A 13,815-nucleotide genomic window follows, 5' to 3' on the forward strand; every position below is an offset into this window, starting at 1 on the left:
GGTCTCGTGGCTGAGTGCTGGCTCACCCCAGGCGTTGGGCTTGGTGCCTGGGGGTGGTCAAAGGAGGGCTTGGAATGGGTGCCAGCTGGTGCTAGGGACAGGGAGGGCGTGCTTGGAGCTCCCTAGGCTCCAGTCTAATACTGGGGACAGGGAGGGGGTGCTTCCCCAGGCAGTCCCCCACAGCTTGGCCTGTCCATGGTTCAGAGCCACAAAGGTTTCTTGGAGGCGGTCCTCTCCATCCTGCCTCCTGTCTTTGTCTCGAATCCCCGCTGCCCTCCATGCAGCCAAGACAGCTCGCAGGCCTCCGCACCTCCCCCTCTGCCCATCTCCTGCTGGAACAGGTGGACATCTATCCCACGTGAGAGACGCAGAAACTGTGGCTCAGAGAGGGGAGGGGACTGGCCTGAGGTCCCCCTTCGGGCCAGTGGGGTGGTACACATGGGTCCCCAGTGCCCTGACAGATGCCTTATCACCCAGGTGGTGACCAGACAGGCTGAAGCCAGGGTGGAGGGCTGTGTCTGAGCCAAAAAGGGGGTAGCCCTCACTTGCAGCCACTGCCTCCCAACAGGCATAGCCTGTGCTCTGTAAAACTGGCTGTTGGCATTGGTGGCGTGGGCCAGGGGCATTAGGTCACACAGGCAGGGAGCAATGGAGTGGGCATCCTCCCCAATTTCCCTCAGCCCCAGTCTGAGACCCTGAGCCAGGGCAGAGTGGGCCTGCGTGGGTGCTCTGGGCTCTAGGCAGGGGTTTAGGTGGCCGTATCCCTTTTCTGAGCCTCAGTTTCCTCATCTGAAAATGGGGGAGGTGGACATGACGTCCAAGGCCTTTCCCCTCTGACGTCCCTGCCGTGGGATCCCGACTCTCCGTGCTGTCTGGGCCGGCTGGAGCAGCTCGCTGTGCCCACGGGGCTGGGAGAGCACGTGCTGGCCGCCGCGCCACCTCCCCACCTGACGGCACTCCCGCCCCGCCAGGCATCGACACCCGCCCGCGGCTCCCGGCACCCACAACAGCTGTTTTCTAGCCTCCTGTGACCACAGAACCCACTCTTGTAGCAGCGCCCTTGCAGGGTGAGTAGGCAGAACAGGTCTCCGCAGAAGTGCCCGGGCAGGATGGCAGCGAGAGAGATGCCGGACTGGTTCTGAGCACAGCTGGGAAACCGCTGTGGGAGCCCAGCCTGCGCAGCAGCACCTCTCCTGGGGAGACCCCACTGGCCCCTCTCCCCAAAACATCCTGCCCCAAGCCAGCACCGCTCCACACACGCTGTTCTTGCTGGGCTGCCTGCCCATTTTGCCTCTACTCAGACAACTACTCATCCTGCAAGACCCAACTCAAATGCTGCCCCCGGCTACTCTCTGTCATTGCTCTGGCCCATCCAGCATGTCTCTTGTGCAATTCTGCTGGCAATACCACAGCAATGCAGTCTACCCAAGCCTGGACCCTGAGACCCAGGCAGGGGGAAGAGTTTCTGACCTGTGCATGACAAGTCCTCTGTAAGGGTCCCACCTGCCTCACCCTCCCAGGCCTCAGAGATTCCAAGAGGTGGCTCAGGGAGAGCCAGCGTGGTCTCTCTCCCCAAAGTGTTTCAGAGGGGCAGGGGAGAGACACACCTCAGCCCACCCCAGGGCCTGGAGCCACGGACACCGTGCACTACATACACAAGTCCCTGGCCCTCACTGGGCCTCACTTTCCCCACCTGGGAAGGACGTGAGGTGGGGAGAGCCTGGCATCCCTGGTTCTGATGGTGGATACCCAGAAAGGGACAGTGTAGGCTCTGGACCCATCTCTGCTCCTTCCGGGAAGCTGTGTGACCTTGGGCAAGTGTCTCAGTTTCCTCATGGGGATCACAACAGTCCCCACCTGCAAGGCTGTTGGAGGAAAAGGTGAACTGGCAAGGTGAGGGGCAGCACGGGGCCTGCAGGTAGCAGCTGTGTCTACCCTCCTCCTCCTCATCCCACAGAACCGAGCCCTACGCCAGCAGACCCACAGCAGCCTCTGGGGTCAACAGGCCAGGAACTGTCATCTGCCCATTTCCCACTTCCCTCCGGGCCAGGTGGAAGACTATGGACAGCAGTTGCTGCTGTGTCAAGGCTGCTCATGGGAATGACACTGAGAATGCTGCGGACAGTCCTAAAAGTTGGGCGATGGCCATTAGGCCTCGGATTCCACTTCCCCTTCCAGCCATGATGGAGTCACAGACTGAACGACCCAGACAAACTCTCTGCAGCTATGGACAACAGGCAGCACAGCACAGTCGTCCCTATGAGAAGGGGACAAGCCAGGCAAGCCCAAGCCTGCCCAGCTTCTTCCAGGCTGCAGCATGGTGGTGGGGAGGGGCCCAGTGGAGTCCAGCAGTCTCCCTGAGTTGAGGAATTTGCAAGACAGAGTACTGGAAGGCAGAGAGCTGCACACAGCAAACTCCAGAGACCAGCAGAGAGCCCCCGCGTCTCCTGCTGACAACTGAGGAGCACAGGCAAGGAGAAAACTACTGAGGATGCAGAGAGAACCATTGGAAAGGAGCACCTGGTATAATCACCGGTGCTCACACAGGACCAGGAACAACTCATGTTCCCCCAACCAGAGTGGAAACCCTCCTAACACCCAGGGCCTGCAGGAGAAGTCTCAGGAGGATATTGTCTGAGTAGTAAGCAAATAAGCCCTAAACCAGGGATGGACAAACTTTCTCTGTAAAAGGACAGAAAGCAAATATCTTTGGCTTTTCAGGCCATATATTCTCTGTCCAACTATTCAAATCCGCTGTCGTAGCATGAAAGCAGCCATAGACAGAACATAAATGAATGTATGTATGTCTGTGTTCCACTATTTACAAAAGCAGGCAGCAGGCTTGATTTGGCCTGTGGTCCACAGTTTGCCAACTCCTACCCTAAAGTCTGCTCTAGTCCTGCCTAAGGAAACTTAACAGCAAGCCTCAAAAGTATTAAATTGTTTCAGGTAACTTAGCTGCATTCCAGAACAAAGCCCCAAAATATTTAAAGAAAAACCAAAACAAACAAGCTAACAATGCCAGTAGCCCATAACATAAAATCCACCATGTCTGGTATCCAATCAAAAATTACCAGACACACAAAGAAACAGGAAAATAAGACCCACGCAAGAAAAAAATCAATCAAAAACTGACATAGATGTTAGAACTGGCAGACAAAGACATGAAAACAATTATAAATGTATTCCATATGTTCAAAAAGTTAAGTAGGAACATGGAAGATTTTTTTTTAAAACCAACAAATCAGGGGCCGGCCTGTGGCTCACTCGGGAGAGTGCGGTGCTGATAACACCAAGGCCACAGGTTCGGATCCCATATAGGGATGGCCGGTTTGCTCACTGGGTGAGCGTCGTGTTGACAACACCAAGTCAAGGGTTAAGATCCCCTTACCGGTCATCTTTAAAAAAACAAAACAAAACAAAACAAACCTAACAAATCAAACCTCAAGAGATGAAAAATGCAACATATAAGATGAGAAATATACTGAGCAGAATTAATATCAAACTAGACACTATAGAAGAAAAGACTAGTGAACTGGAAGACATACCAATAGAAACTATGCAAAACTATATACAAAGAGAAAGAGACTAAAAACATGATCTGAGCCTCAGTGAACTGTGGGTCAGCTTCAAGTAGTCAAATATACGTGTAATTGGAGTCTCAGAAGGTGCAGGGGTTGGGAGTGGGGGAGAGACAGAAAAACGTTTGAAAAAATAATGACCAAAGACTTTCACATTTGATGAAAACTAAATCCACAGCCCCAAGAAGTTCAATGACTTCCAAGCAGAAGAGACAGGAAGAAAACTATACCAACACATATTACACTCAAATCAGGAAGAAAGCAAGAATCATAAAAGCAGCCGGAGGAAAAGAGACCATTCCACACTGAGCAGCAGAGAGAAGCAGACTTCTCGCTGGAGTCAGTGCAACCACAAGACAACGAGAAACATCTTTGAAGAACTAAGTGGAAAAATGGTCAACCTAGAATCCTACACCCAGGGAAAACATTTTTCAAAACCAAAGGCAAAATAAAGACGTTCAGACATACAAAAGCTAGGAGAATTCACCCCCAGGCAGGCCCACAGTGCAGGTATCACCACCCTTCTGTATAGATGGAGAGGCTGAGGCTGCAGGGCACCACAGCTGTCTCCACGGGGGTGGGGGGCTCAGGCCCTCCCCTCCCTTACTGGGGGTGTGGAATGGAGAGAGAGAGCTACTCTCCTGCCCCGACCCCCCCCCTCCAGCAGCAAGGCTGGGACAGACCTGGCCACAGCCTCAGTCCTCCCATGTTCATGACATGGCCCCACTCCCTTTCCCCTCCCATCCCTTCCCATGTTGCTGGCAGGATTAATGAGAGGCCTGGGAAGGTTCTCTGGGTGTTAGGGAGGTCTCCTGGGATCCCCAGGTGGTGTTCCCCTCTGGTTCCTGGCATCCTCCAAACCAGTCTGCCCATCCTGTGGCTCCGAAGACCTGTCACCAAGTGAAGAAAAGTTTAGGTAACAGCTCCTCTTGCCTCTTGGTATAGAGGGAGTCTGTGCACTTGGTAATAAATGCTAGCCCAAGTCACAGCTTCGGATAACCAGGCCAACCAGCTGACACTCATACAGTGCCCCTTTTCAGGAGACCAGGGAGGGGCGGCAACGACCACTCCCATTTCCCAGATGGGGAGCCACTATCCCAGAGCCACACAGTCAGCCAGTGGCAGGGGCCTCCTGTTCCCAGAGTCCCCCTGGTGGGGGATCCTGTGTCCATTCCTAGCTCTGACCTGGCCTGCCACCTCCCAGAACCCACCTCGGGTCCTGAAATAGACAACTGACCCCAGCACTGTCCAGAAGGCCAATGTCCAGGGGCCTCCCAGCAGGTCACTTCCCCACATTAAGCCTCAGTTTCTTTTCTTGGTAACACGGGGAGTTGGACAGGATGATCTTTGAGGTCCCTTCCCCTCTGACACTCATTCAGCTCTGTGAACACCTTCCCTACCCTCTGACTATTAAGACGGAAGCTCTGTGAAGGTCAATTAAATGAGGCTCAGGCCTCTCCCAGATAGACAGTGGCCTGCTCACCACGGCTCAGGAATGCTGCCCAGACAAGGGGCTGGCAGTCTGGGGAAAGGCCGGCAGGTGACCAGGGCACAGCCCTGTGAATGAGGCAAGAGGACAAGATCCCTCCCTCCTCCTGCCAGCCACAGGAGGCCTTGCAATCCTCACAACTCCCAGGCCTGCAGGCGCAGGATCCAGCCAAGCAGACCATCCCACAGAAGGCAGTGAATGGCACCAGTCAAGAATTTTCAAGCAGGAAAATCTCAGAACCACAGATTCAAAAGCCTTTAAAACCTCAGCTTTCCCGGGTCCAAGAGCGACAGATGCTGGGATCATCGAGCATCCTAAGCCCCAGGAAAGCCTGGCCAGGAAAGGACTTACCCAAGGTCACACAGCGAGCCAGGCCTGATGTCTGCGTCCTCTCTGCTGTGTTGCACTGAACCTCCAGGTGATGACCCCAGGACAGGGAGCTCACCACTTCTCAACCCAGACTACTCCCAGAGGCAGGTGCTCAGGAGAGGAGGGGTGAGCAGGAAAGTAGAGGAGACTGGGGAAGAGACCTGCCATTTACTGGAGGCCAGCTCTGTGCCAAACCCAGGCCGAGGGCTCTGCATACCCCCTTTTCCCATCTAAACCTCACCGAGATTTTACAAGGCTAGTGTTAGCATCACTGTGGCACCGAGAAGGGAGGAATGGAAGGTCAGAGCGGTGAAGCGACTCTCAGGGCGGCCACGAAAGATAACCCCACAGCCGGGGCTCAGGCCCGGGTCCAAGTGATACCCACAAAGGAGGCTGCTGCAGCCCACCCAGGCCAGGGCCTGCCAGGCTGGGGCCAGCATGTGCCAAGCCGTAGGGCGTGACCCCCCTTCCTCCCCTGCCCCTCACCGAGCATCCTCAGAGCGCTCAGTAATAGCTGTTACTGCTTCAAGACAAGCACCTGATCCCGTTTTACAAATGAAGAAACTGAGGCCCAAGGTCATGCAATGTGGTAGTGACTAACCAGGGCAGATGAGCTGGGACCTGCAAGAGGACCAGCCCCTTCTGCTGGCCCCGGGGGCAGGACCCTCAGCTTCAGGGAGAGCTTCCCAAACCAGGGAGACTGGGGACTCTGTGGAACCAGTCCAGGCTCAGCCATGACAAAGACCCTTCTGTGACCTTTGGCTGGCCCCAGCCCACTCTGAGCCTCAGTTTCCTCATCTGTGATGAGCATGAGGCAGGCCCCACCTCTCAGGGTTGTGGGAGGGAGGGCAGCGCTGGTGGGCGTGCGGCTGCCTGCCTAGGTGCCCAGAGGGGCTGGCATGCCCCTTCACAGAGCTCCTTCCTCCTAGAGCTGCTCCGACTGTCCCCTGAACTCTCAATTAAAATGCAAGCACCGTGGGGGCAGGGAGCCTTCGCAGAAGACAGGTGCCAACACCTGGGATTATGTTATCAGATGTTTCCCCACCTTGACAGGTGTAGGCCCTGAGCCCTGGGCTGGGAGCTACCTGAGCAGGCAGGAGGCTGTCTGAGCTGGACCGCTGCTGCCTCCTCTGGGCTCCAGCTGGGCCATCGCCACCCCTGGGGCCCCTCACGGTGTTGGGGCTGTCCTGCGACTGCCTAGCTGAGACATATGATGACAGCTCTCCCTCCTGGTCCCCAGGAAGGGGCTGGACAACTCCCATGCAACACAGCCAGCAGTGGTCTTGGCTCCCTGTCACCCTGTCCTTGCCAGTCCCGCTGAGGTCAGACTTCTGCTCCCCCCCAACAGAGAGCCTGGTATTTGGGTGCCAAGGAGCCTTGTGAAATGCTTTTACTGTCCTGAGTCAAACTGGGGCCCAGAAGCAAGGCTCCGATGCTCCCATAAGGGGCAGGGCTTGGGAGGAAGGGCAGCGCTGCTCTCCCAGGGAACAGGGGTGTTCCAAGCCTGCAGACCTGGGTTCTGGGCCCAGCTCCTGCAGTCATCAGCACTGCGACCCCAGGCAAGCTGCTCACCCTCTTGAGCCCCAACCAGCTTCAGTTTCCTCACCTGCACAGTAGAGACAACACCTACTTTATGGAGTCTGGTGAGGATTACGCAGTGCAGGCAAAGTGCCTGCTCAGCACCTGGCGTGCAGCTGGCATTTAATAAATGCCTTATTAAGCTGCTTTTATTCTCCTGGAGCCAAGCCGTGGGCCACGACTTCAGTGCGTGAAGGCGGGGGCCTGACCAAAAAGATGTGGGGTTAATCAGGCGTCATCAAACCTGGATTCAAGTCCCCTTCTGCTGTGTGGCCTTGGGCCAGAAACTTAACTTCTCTGGGTCTCTATCCCCAAGCCCTGGCCTGGCAGGCACAGATCTAGGTTTTAGTCTGGCCTTCACCACTGACACCTCATCCTCCCTCAATTTCCTCTACTGTAAAAGGGGGAAGGTATGGTTTGTCGCTGCCCCCGGGGCCTTCCCCTGGGCTGTCATGGGGATGGGGGACTCAGCATCTGCTAGAAGCACAGTGTGCTGGAACATCTGACCCATTTCTGGCTGAGGCAGTCCTGACCCAGCCCCCTCCCGACCCAGCCCGGCCTCACCCCTCTGTAAGGCTGCAGCCCAGCGAGGCCGGGGCTGGTCCCTCCCGGGCGTGATCCTACAGGCCCGGCCTGTGGTATGCAGTTGGAAGCCCACAGCAGGTTTTTTCTGCAGATAAATCACCGGCTCCTGGGGGCTCAGGGAAGAGTGGGCAGATGACCTTCTGCCTTTGGAGTCGGAGCCCACTGAGGCTAGAGGGCAGCTCAGAGAGCGCACAGCCAGGGGAGCAAGACCTGGGACCCACCTGTCTCTTGTCCCAGAGGAAACAGCAGGGTGTCAGGGTGGAAGGCAGCCCTAACAGTCTTCAGTGCCTGTACCCATTTTACAGATGGGATGGCCGGGGCTCAGAGAGGAGCTGGGGCTTGTCCCGGGTCACAGAGCCAGGCGGAGGCGGAGCACTCCTGGCTCCCGGTGCTGTCACTCCATTGCAGTCTTTTGGGAAGAGGGGGATCCGGCGGTAGTCCTGACGGGAACACAGCCACTCCCCAGCGGCCAGGTTGGCGCAGCTGAGTGTGTGCTGTGTCATTTCCCTGCCCCAGGGTCTGCCTGTCATGCTGACGACAGGGTAGGTGAGTGAGGAGGTGGCAGCTGAGCTGCCCTGACTCAGTCCCAGCAGTCCCAGCCCAGATACCCCCAGTAGAAAGTGGGCCAGTGCACAGCCAGGCGGCCAGAACAGAGGGATCCCCGTTCCAGGCCAGGGGCTGGGGCCCTCCCTGCACTGGCTCCGGGTGAGAAGAGGAGGCGGGGCAAAGGGAGGTGATTCATGGGGAGAAATAAGGCAGGACAGCTCCCTACGGGCAGGCGGGCAAAGCACCCCGTCAGCAGTGTCAGTATCCGGCGCTGTCCCAGCCCTGCCTCGGTGAGCCTGGGAAGCAGCCCATGCGGGGGAGATGAGGATTGCAGGTCGCCGGGACAAGCTGCACCTCCCAAGCCCTGTGTGTCACTCTGTCTGCCAGGGCCAGGGCACGAGGGGTAGGGGGGACCCGTCCTAGAGTCTGAGGGCAACACAGGCTGCCCCCACCCCTCCACCCAAGAACTTGCCAGGTGAGGACTAACCAGTCGGGCCTCAGTTTCTACATCTGAAAATGGGGTAGATAACACTACCTGAGATTACAAAGTGCCTTGCACGCCATAAACAGTAGCTATTGTTATTACGGCCTGCCCACACACACGCCATTTAGCCCCAGGCCCCAGGATGGAGGGGGCAGGGACGCACTTGGCCCCAGTGCTGTGGTGTCAGTAACAAATCCCTGTCCTCCGAGCCTCAGCGTCCCTGTCTGTAAGATGAGGGGCTTGGCTTCCATCACCCCTGAGCCGCAAGGACCCTGCTGTCTGAGTGGGGATGGCCTCAGCAGTGAGCACCCAGCCACGTCCTGAGGGGTACGAAGGCAGTGCGCAGCACCTACCTGTGGGCTGCAGGAAACCGCCCACTGTGGTGCCACATAGACAGACCGGGGCCTCTTCCTGGCTATGTCACCTTAGACGGTGACACCAACAACCACCGTGTTGGGCTTCTGTGGGAAGCAAATTGAGCTACGGGGGCCTGTAGACCTGCGTGGAGTGGCTGGATCTCAGCTGCCGCCACAGAGACGTGGAGAGGAAGCAGGGGTCGGCAGGAGAGGCCCTGAGTGACCCGCTTGCCCCGGGCACCACTACCTGGCCCCATCACTGGGCTGGCCATCTGTCTTTCTGTCTTCGGGAGATCAGACCCTCTGCTATTCCCACGCTAAGCTGGAAAACGGTGTCTGCCTTCTTTCTGCTGCTGGTGGGAAGGAGCAGTGCAGAGGATGGGACCCGGGCACAGCAGGTCAAGCCCACTTCCCCAGGGCCTCGGTTTCCCCATGTTTAAGATGGGTATGGAGGATGGGTAATGGAATCCCAGCAGGCCCTCTCAGGGGACTGGGTTCTGTGACCTCCAGCCAAGGCCACCCCCACCAGGCACTGACGTCAGCAGCACCTTTCTACCCATGGCAGGTGTGGGGCGGGTTATCCAGCCTGAAAACTATGAAGCCCCCTTCCTCCTCCCTTGCCTCCTCCTCTTCCTTCAACTCCTTCCTCACTCCTGTCACCCGATATTCCATCTTCACAATAGTCAAAGATGCAGCTTTTATCCTCACCACCCCCATTTTACAGACCAGAAACCTGAAGCCCCAAAGCTGCCTGGGGTCAGCCAGTGAGTCAGGAGCGGGCAGGCTGACAGCCAGGCTCCCTGACAGGGCTATCCGACTCAGTCAGCCCCCTCATGGATATGGCACTCCACCTTTCTGGAAACCTGAGCTGTGGCCACCTCATCAGCTCCTGACCCACTTCTGGTTTCTCTGCCCAAGAGCTCCACCAGGCCCTATCAGCCAGGATGGTCCCCAAAGCCAGCATCCTGGTCTTGTGCAATTAGCTGTCCCACTCTGGGATTGAAACAGTGAAGGGGGGGCTAGACACCTCGTCCCACCATCCAAGGCCAGACCTGGTTTCAGAATCCTTTTCAACACAGCTCTCCATTGTACAGACAACAAAGGCTTGGTGGGGCTCAGAGAGGGCGAAACAGTCAAACATGTCAGAATGTGCTTTCAAATCACGCAAAGGTGCTCTCACTCAGCAGGAAGAAGCTCCCACTCACGGTCATGGCTGCCCAGCAATGACCTGGCCGTCTCTGCAAGTGGCAAGCACCCCTTCCCAAAATATGTGTCAGCGTGTCAGCTGAGAATGGCCACCCACAGCCAGGATACTGCACAGCCCGGCAGGGACAGGGACGGGGAGCTCTATCTAGACAAGACTTAAAGTCCCTTCCGGTAGCAAAATTCAAGCCAGGTGGACAACCCGCCGCTGGACTCACTCCATTCCCACTGCTGAGGGCCACCCCACCCCCATCCACATATCCCAGCCTGGAAAGATCCTGACGTTGCAAAACACACGAACAGGCTCAGAGAGGGTGAGCAACTCACTCTCAGTCACCCAGCAATTAGATTTGAACTTGGACATTCGGGCCTGCCTCAGACGAACTCAAGCTGCTTCGCAATCTCCATGCCTATGCCCCCCCACACTAACAGAAACTCTCCCCACCAGAGAGCTCATGGTGTGTATGAGAGCCTCCCGCTTCTCAGTGAATCAGAGGCATCCCAAGGGACAGTGGTTCCTCCTGCCCCACCCCATCACAGCGCCGCCTTCTGGGGAACCTGCTCACCAAGTCTGGGGAAATCAGAAACGCCCCCCAACAATGCATGAGGGCCCTTTTAGATGGGGCAGCCCAATGTCGCTTGGTAGAGGACCCAGGCACTCTACCCTTTGCAAAGAAACTGAGGCACCCCATGAAGGTGGGGAGGAAACCTTCTCCTGGGAGGTAGCCAGGGAAGCAGCAGAGACCCACAGGGGACTATCTTGGGATCCCCATGTGGGGCTCTTGAGTGAGGCCCACTGGTCCAGCCACCTCTCCAGGAAGTCCCGCCCATGGCCCCTCACCTTCTGGGCCTGGCTGATCATCTTGCGAACCACCTCTTTGATGTGCGGCTGCCCATCGATGGGGGGCTGCATGTAGACGCTGGCCCGGGTCACACCGCGGTAGGCAATGGTGTCGGGCCAGCCCAGGTCCAGCTGTGGGATGGAGCGGTCCGACTTCTGGGGCCAGTACTCTAGCGAGGGCAATGGCTCGGCCTCGGTGGGGGCCCCACCTGCCCCACTGGCTTCCTCGCCGTCCCCGACCCCATTGTCCCCGACCCCATTGTCCTCGGGCCCCTGGGAGCGGCCCGTGGCCCGAGGGTCCTCAGAGCCTGGGTCGTACACCTCGATGGTCTCCAGGATGCGCTTGAGCTCCAGCTCCGAGAGGAAGTCGCGGATGTTCTCCCGCTTCAGCACCTCATAGAAGGCCTCGGGTCCGCGGGCCACCAGGGCTTCCAGCGCCAGTCGCTGCTCCTCACTGTAGAAGAACTCGGGCTTGGACTCGCTGGAGCGCCAGTTCACATGGCTGTCGTCCAGACACTGCACCTGGGAGAAGGCCATGGTGCCACCTGCCCGGGCACTTCTGCGTGGGCTGAGTGGGTGACAACGCTCGGCAAGGTCGAGATCCTAATTCCGCCCGGCTGGGTCTGCTCCTGTGGCCGGCAGCGACCTGTGGGAAAGGCCTGACGAACGCGGGGCTCAGGTCAGAGGGCGGACCGGGCGGGGAGGGGCGACAGGGAAGGGTGGGGCCGCGGGAAGGAGCGGGCTGGGACGGGCGAGAGTGGGGGGTCGGGACAGGGGTGAGGGGCCGGTGGGCCACACCCCAGGGCTCAGGGTGCATGTATGCGTAGGGGGCAGGGGACCCCACATCCCGGAGGTCCAGGTCTGCCCGAAGTCCTCGGCACCTTCTGGGGAAAACCGGGCCAAGCGGGAACTCCCCGAAGTTTCCACGAGCGGGAGGCGGGAGCGGGAGGCGGGAGCGGGAGGCGGGAGCGGGAGGCGGGAGCGGGAGGCGGGAGCGGGAGGCGGGAGCGGGAGCTCCGCGGTCCCGGTCCCCGCTGCAGGCGCCGCGCTCCCGAGGGCTTCCGGGCCGGCGGGGCTCGTAAGTCCCCGGACTCCGGCGGGCGGCAATCCCAGAGGCCTGCCCGGAGGAGGCCCCGGGCGCGGGGCTGGGGGGCCCAGGGGTCCCGGAAACGTGGCGGGCGGGCGGCGGCGCCCCGCGGGGGCCGGGATACGGGGGGCGCGGCCGGGACTCGCTTACCGGGCGGGCGCGGGCGAGAGCGCGGGCGGAGCGGAGCGAACAGGCGGCGGCGGCGGCGGCCCGAGGCCGGGCGGGGGCGGGGGCGGGCCGGTGACTAAGGGCCGCCCCGCCCCCTCCGCCGCAGCCACCTGCGGTCACGTGCCGTCCCGGGGCGGGGCCGGAAGCTGATTCACCCCCCAACAGACACGGACGTGGTACGTGGTCCCCATGGGCCAAAGACCAAGAGCTCCTGGACCGCTGCAGCCCAGAGAGGGACAGTGTTCTTCGTGAGGTCACACAGCACTCAGCAGTTTGGGCACCTCCCTGTTGTCCCAGGGCCTGTGGGTGATCCTGCTCCATCCGTAGCTGTGCCCTGTCTTGCAAGTGGGAAGTCTGGGCGGCAAGATACCCAGCTGTCCAGTTGTGGAAGTAGGGTTGGAGTCCTGGGCTGGGAGCCCCCGGGCAGGCATAGGGCACTATCTGACCCCACCTCAGGGGCTTTCACAGAGCAGGTACCCAGTTCTTGGTCCTGAGCCTGCTCCCTGCCCGGAGGAGTCCCCCACACTGGTCCTACATGGTGAGCAGTACTCCGCCTGAACCCTGAGGCAGGGAGGGGCGGCGAGGGCTGCTGTGGGCTGGGGTCAGGCCTGGCTCTCTGCTCCGCGTCCCTGGGGCTTGGGACCTTGGTTATGGGGGGCGTGGGGACCACATCTGAAGGCAGGCTGTCAGGGCGGAACGGCAAAGCCCATTAAACCCGGCTGGACAAACAGCCCCCGCCCCGTCGTGTGCCGCAGCCAGTCTGCCAGGGACCTGGGCCAGCCCTTCCCCGGCATCCCTCACCACTCACTCTGGATCTCGGCAGGGCTGGTCTGGGACCCTCAGGACACGCTCTGTGCTGCTGAGGCCTGAGTGGTGACATCTCTAGTCCTCTTGCCCCCTCCACACCTTCCCCAGCCCCCTCCACACCATCCATGTGCTGTCAGACCTCCTTGCGCCTGAGTCCGCTGCCTTAGAGCAGTGACCATTCTCTCACAGGCCTGGCACTCCTGTAGTCCCCATCAGTGACATCTCAAGCCTCAAGTCCTGTGGTCCCTACCATACAGCCCCCACCCTGGCCCCAAGGGGGTTTTATGCTGCATGTGAACATACTGGGCCCAGAGGCCAGTCTCCTGCACAGTCCCCCAGCTCATCCCAGGTACATGCACACATACCTGATCCTCCCTACCCAGGGCCAGAGAGAGGAGGAGGTCCCAGTGGGAGAGCACTGCCCTGGGGTTCCTGAGGCCACCGTGGTCCCCTGGCAAGACTTCTCTGGGCTTCGGCTTCTTCTTTTGCTATTATAGAGGCACTGGGGTTCATGATGGGAGTCCTGGCTGTCAGGGCTGAAAGGCCTTGGGCTCTCCGACCTCTGCAGTTACCTGCTCATAGTTATTCATTCACAGGAAGTTGTAAAAACAAGTGAACAGGGAGGTCGCACACACCCTTCACCCAGTTTCCCCCAATGGTGACATCTTGCATAACTATAGTACAATAATATCACAGCCAGAAAATTAACCGTGGAATCCAC

The 13,815-nt window shown here is 58.9% G+C and overlaps 2 protein-coding genes across 5 annotated transcripts in view; one reads left to right on the top strand and one right to left on the bottom strand.

Annotated features, from left to right (window-relative positions):
- The window catches only part of FAM83G (family with sequence similarity 83 member G), a 30,769-nt gene extending 18,424 nt beyond the window's left edge, over positions 1–12,345 (bottom strand). The window contains exons 1-2 of the mRNA XM_063110243.1: positions 12,270–12,345; positions 11,033–11,691 (exon numbers count right to left, since the gene is read on the bottom strand). Coding sequence (XP_062966313.1) covers positions 11,033–11,569 — 537 coding nt within the window. The 5' untranslated portion in view covers positions 11,570–11,691; positions 12,270–12,345. The remainder of the gene's footprint in view (positions 1–11,032; positions 11,692–12,269) is intronic.
- Positions 1–13,815, top strand: part of SLC5A10 (solute carrier family 5 member 10) — a 57,297-nt gene that overhangs the window by 30,401 nt on the left and 13,081 nt on the right. The window lies entirely within an intron of this gene.

This window comes from Cynocephalus volans, chromosome 10, assembly GCF_027409185.1.
Source record: "Cynocephalus volans isolate mCynVol1 chromosome 10, mCynVol1.pri, whole genome shotgun sequence".
Taxonomy (NCBI): domain Eukaryota; kingdom Metazoa; phylum Chordata; class Mammalia; order Dermoptera; family Cynocephalidae; genus Cynocephalus; species Cynocephalus volans.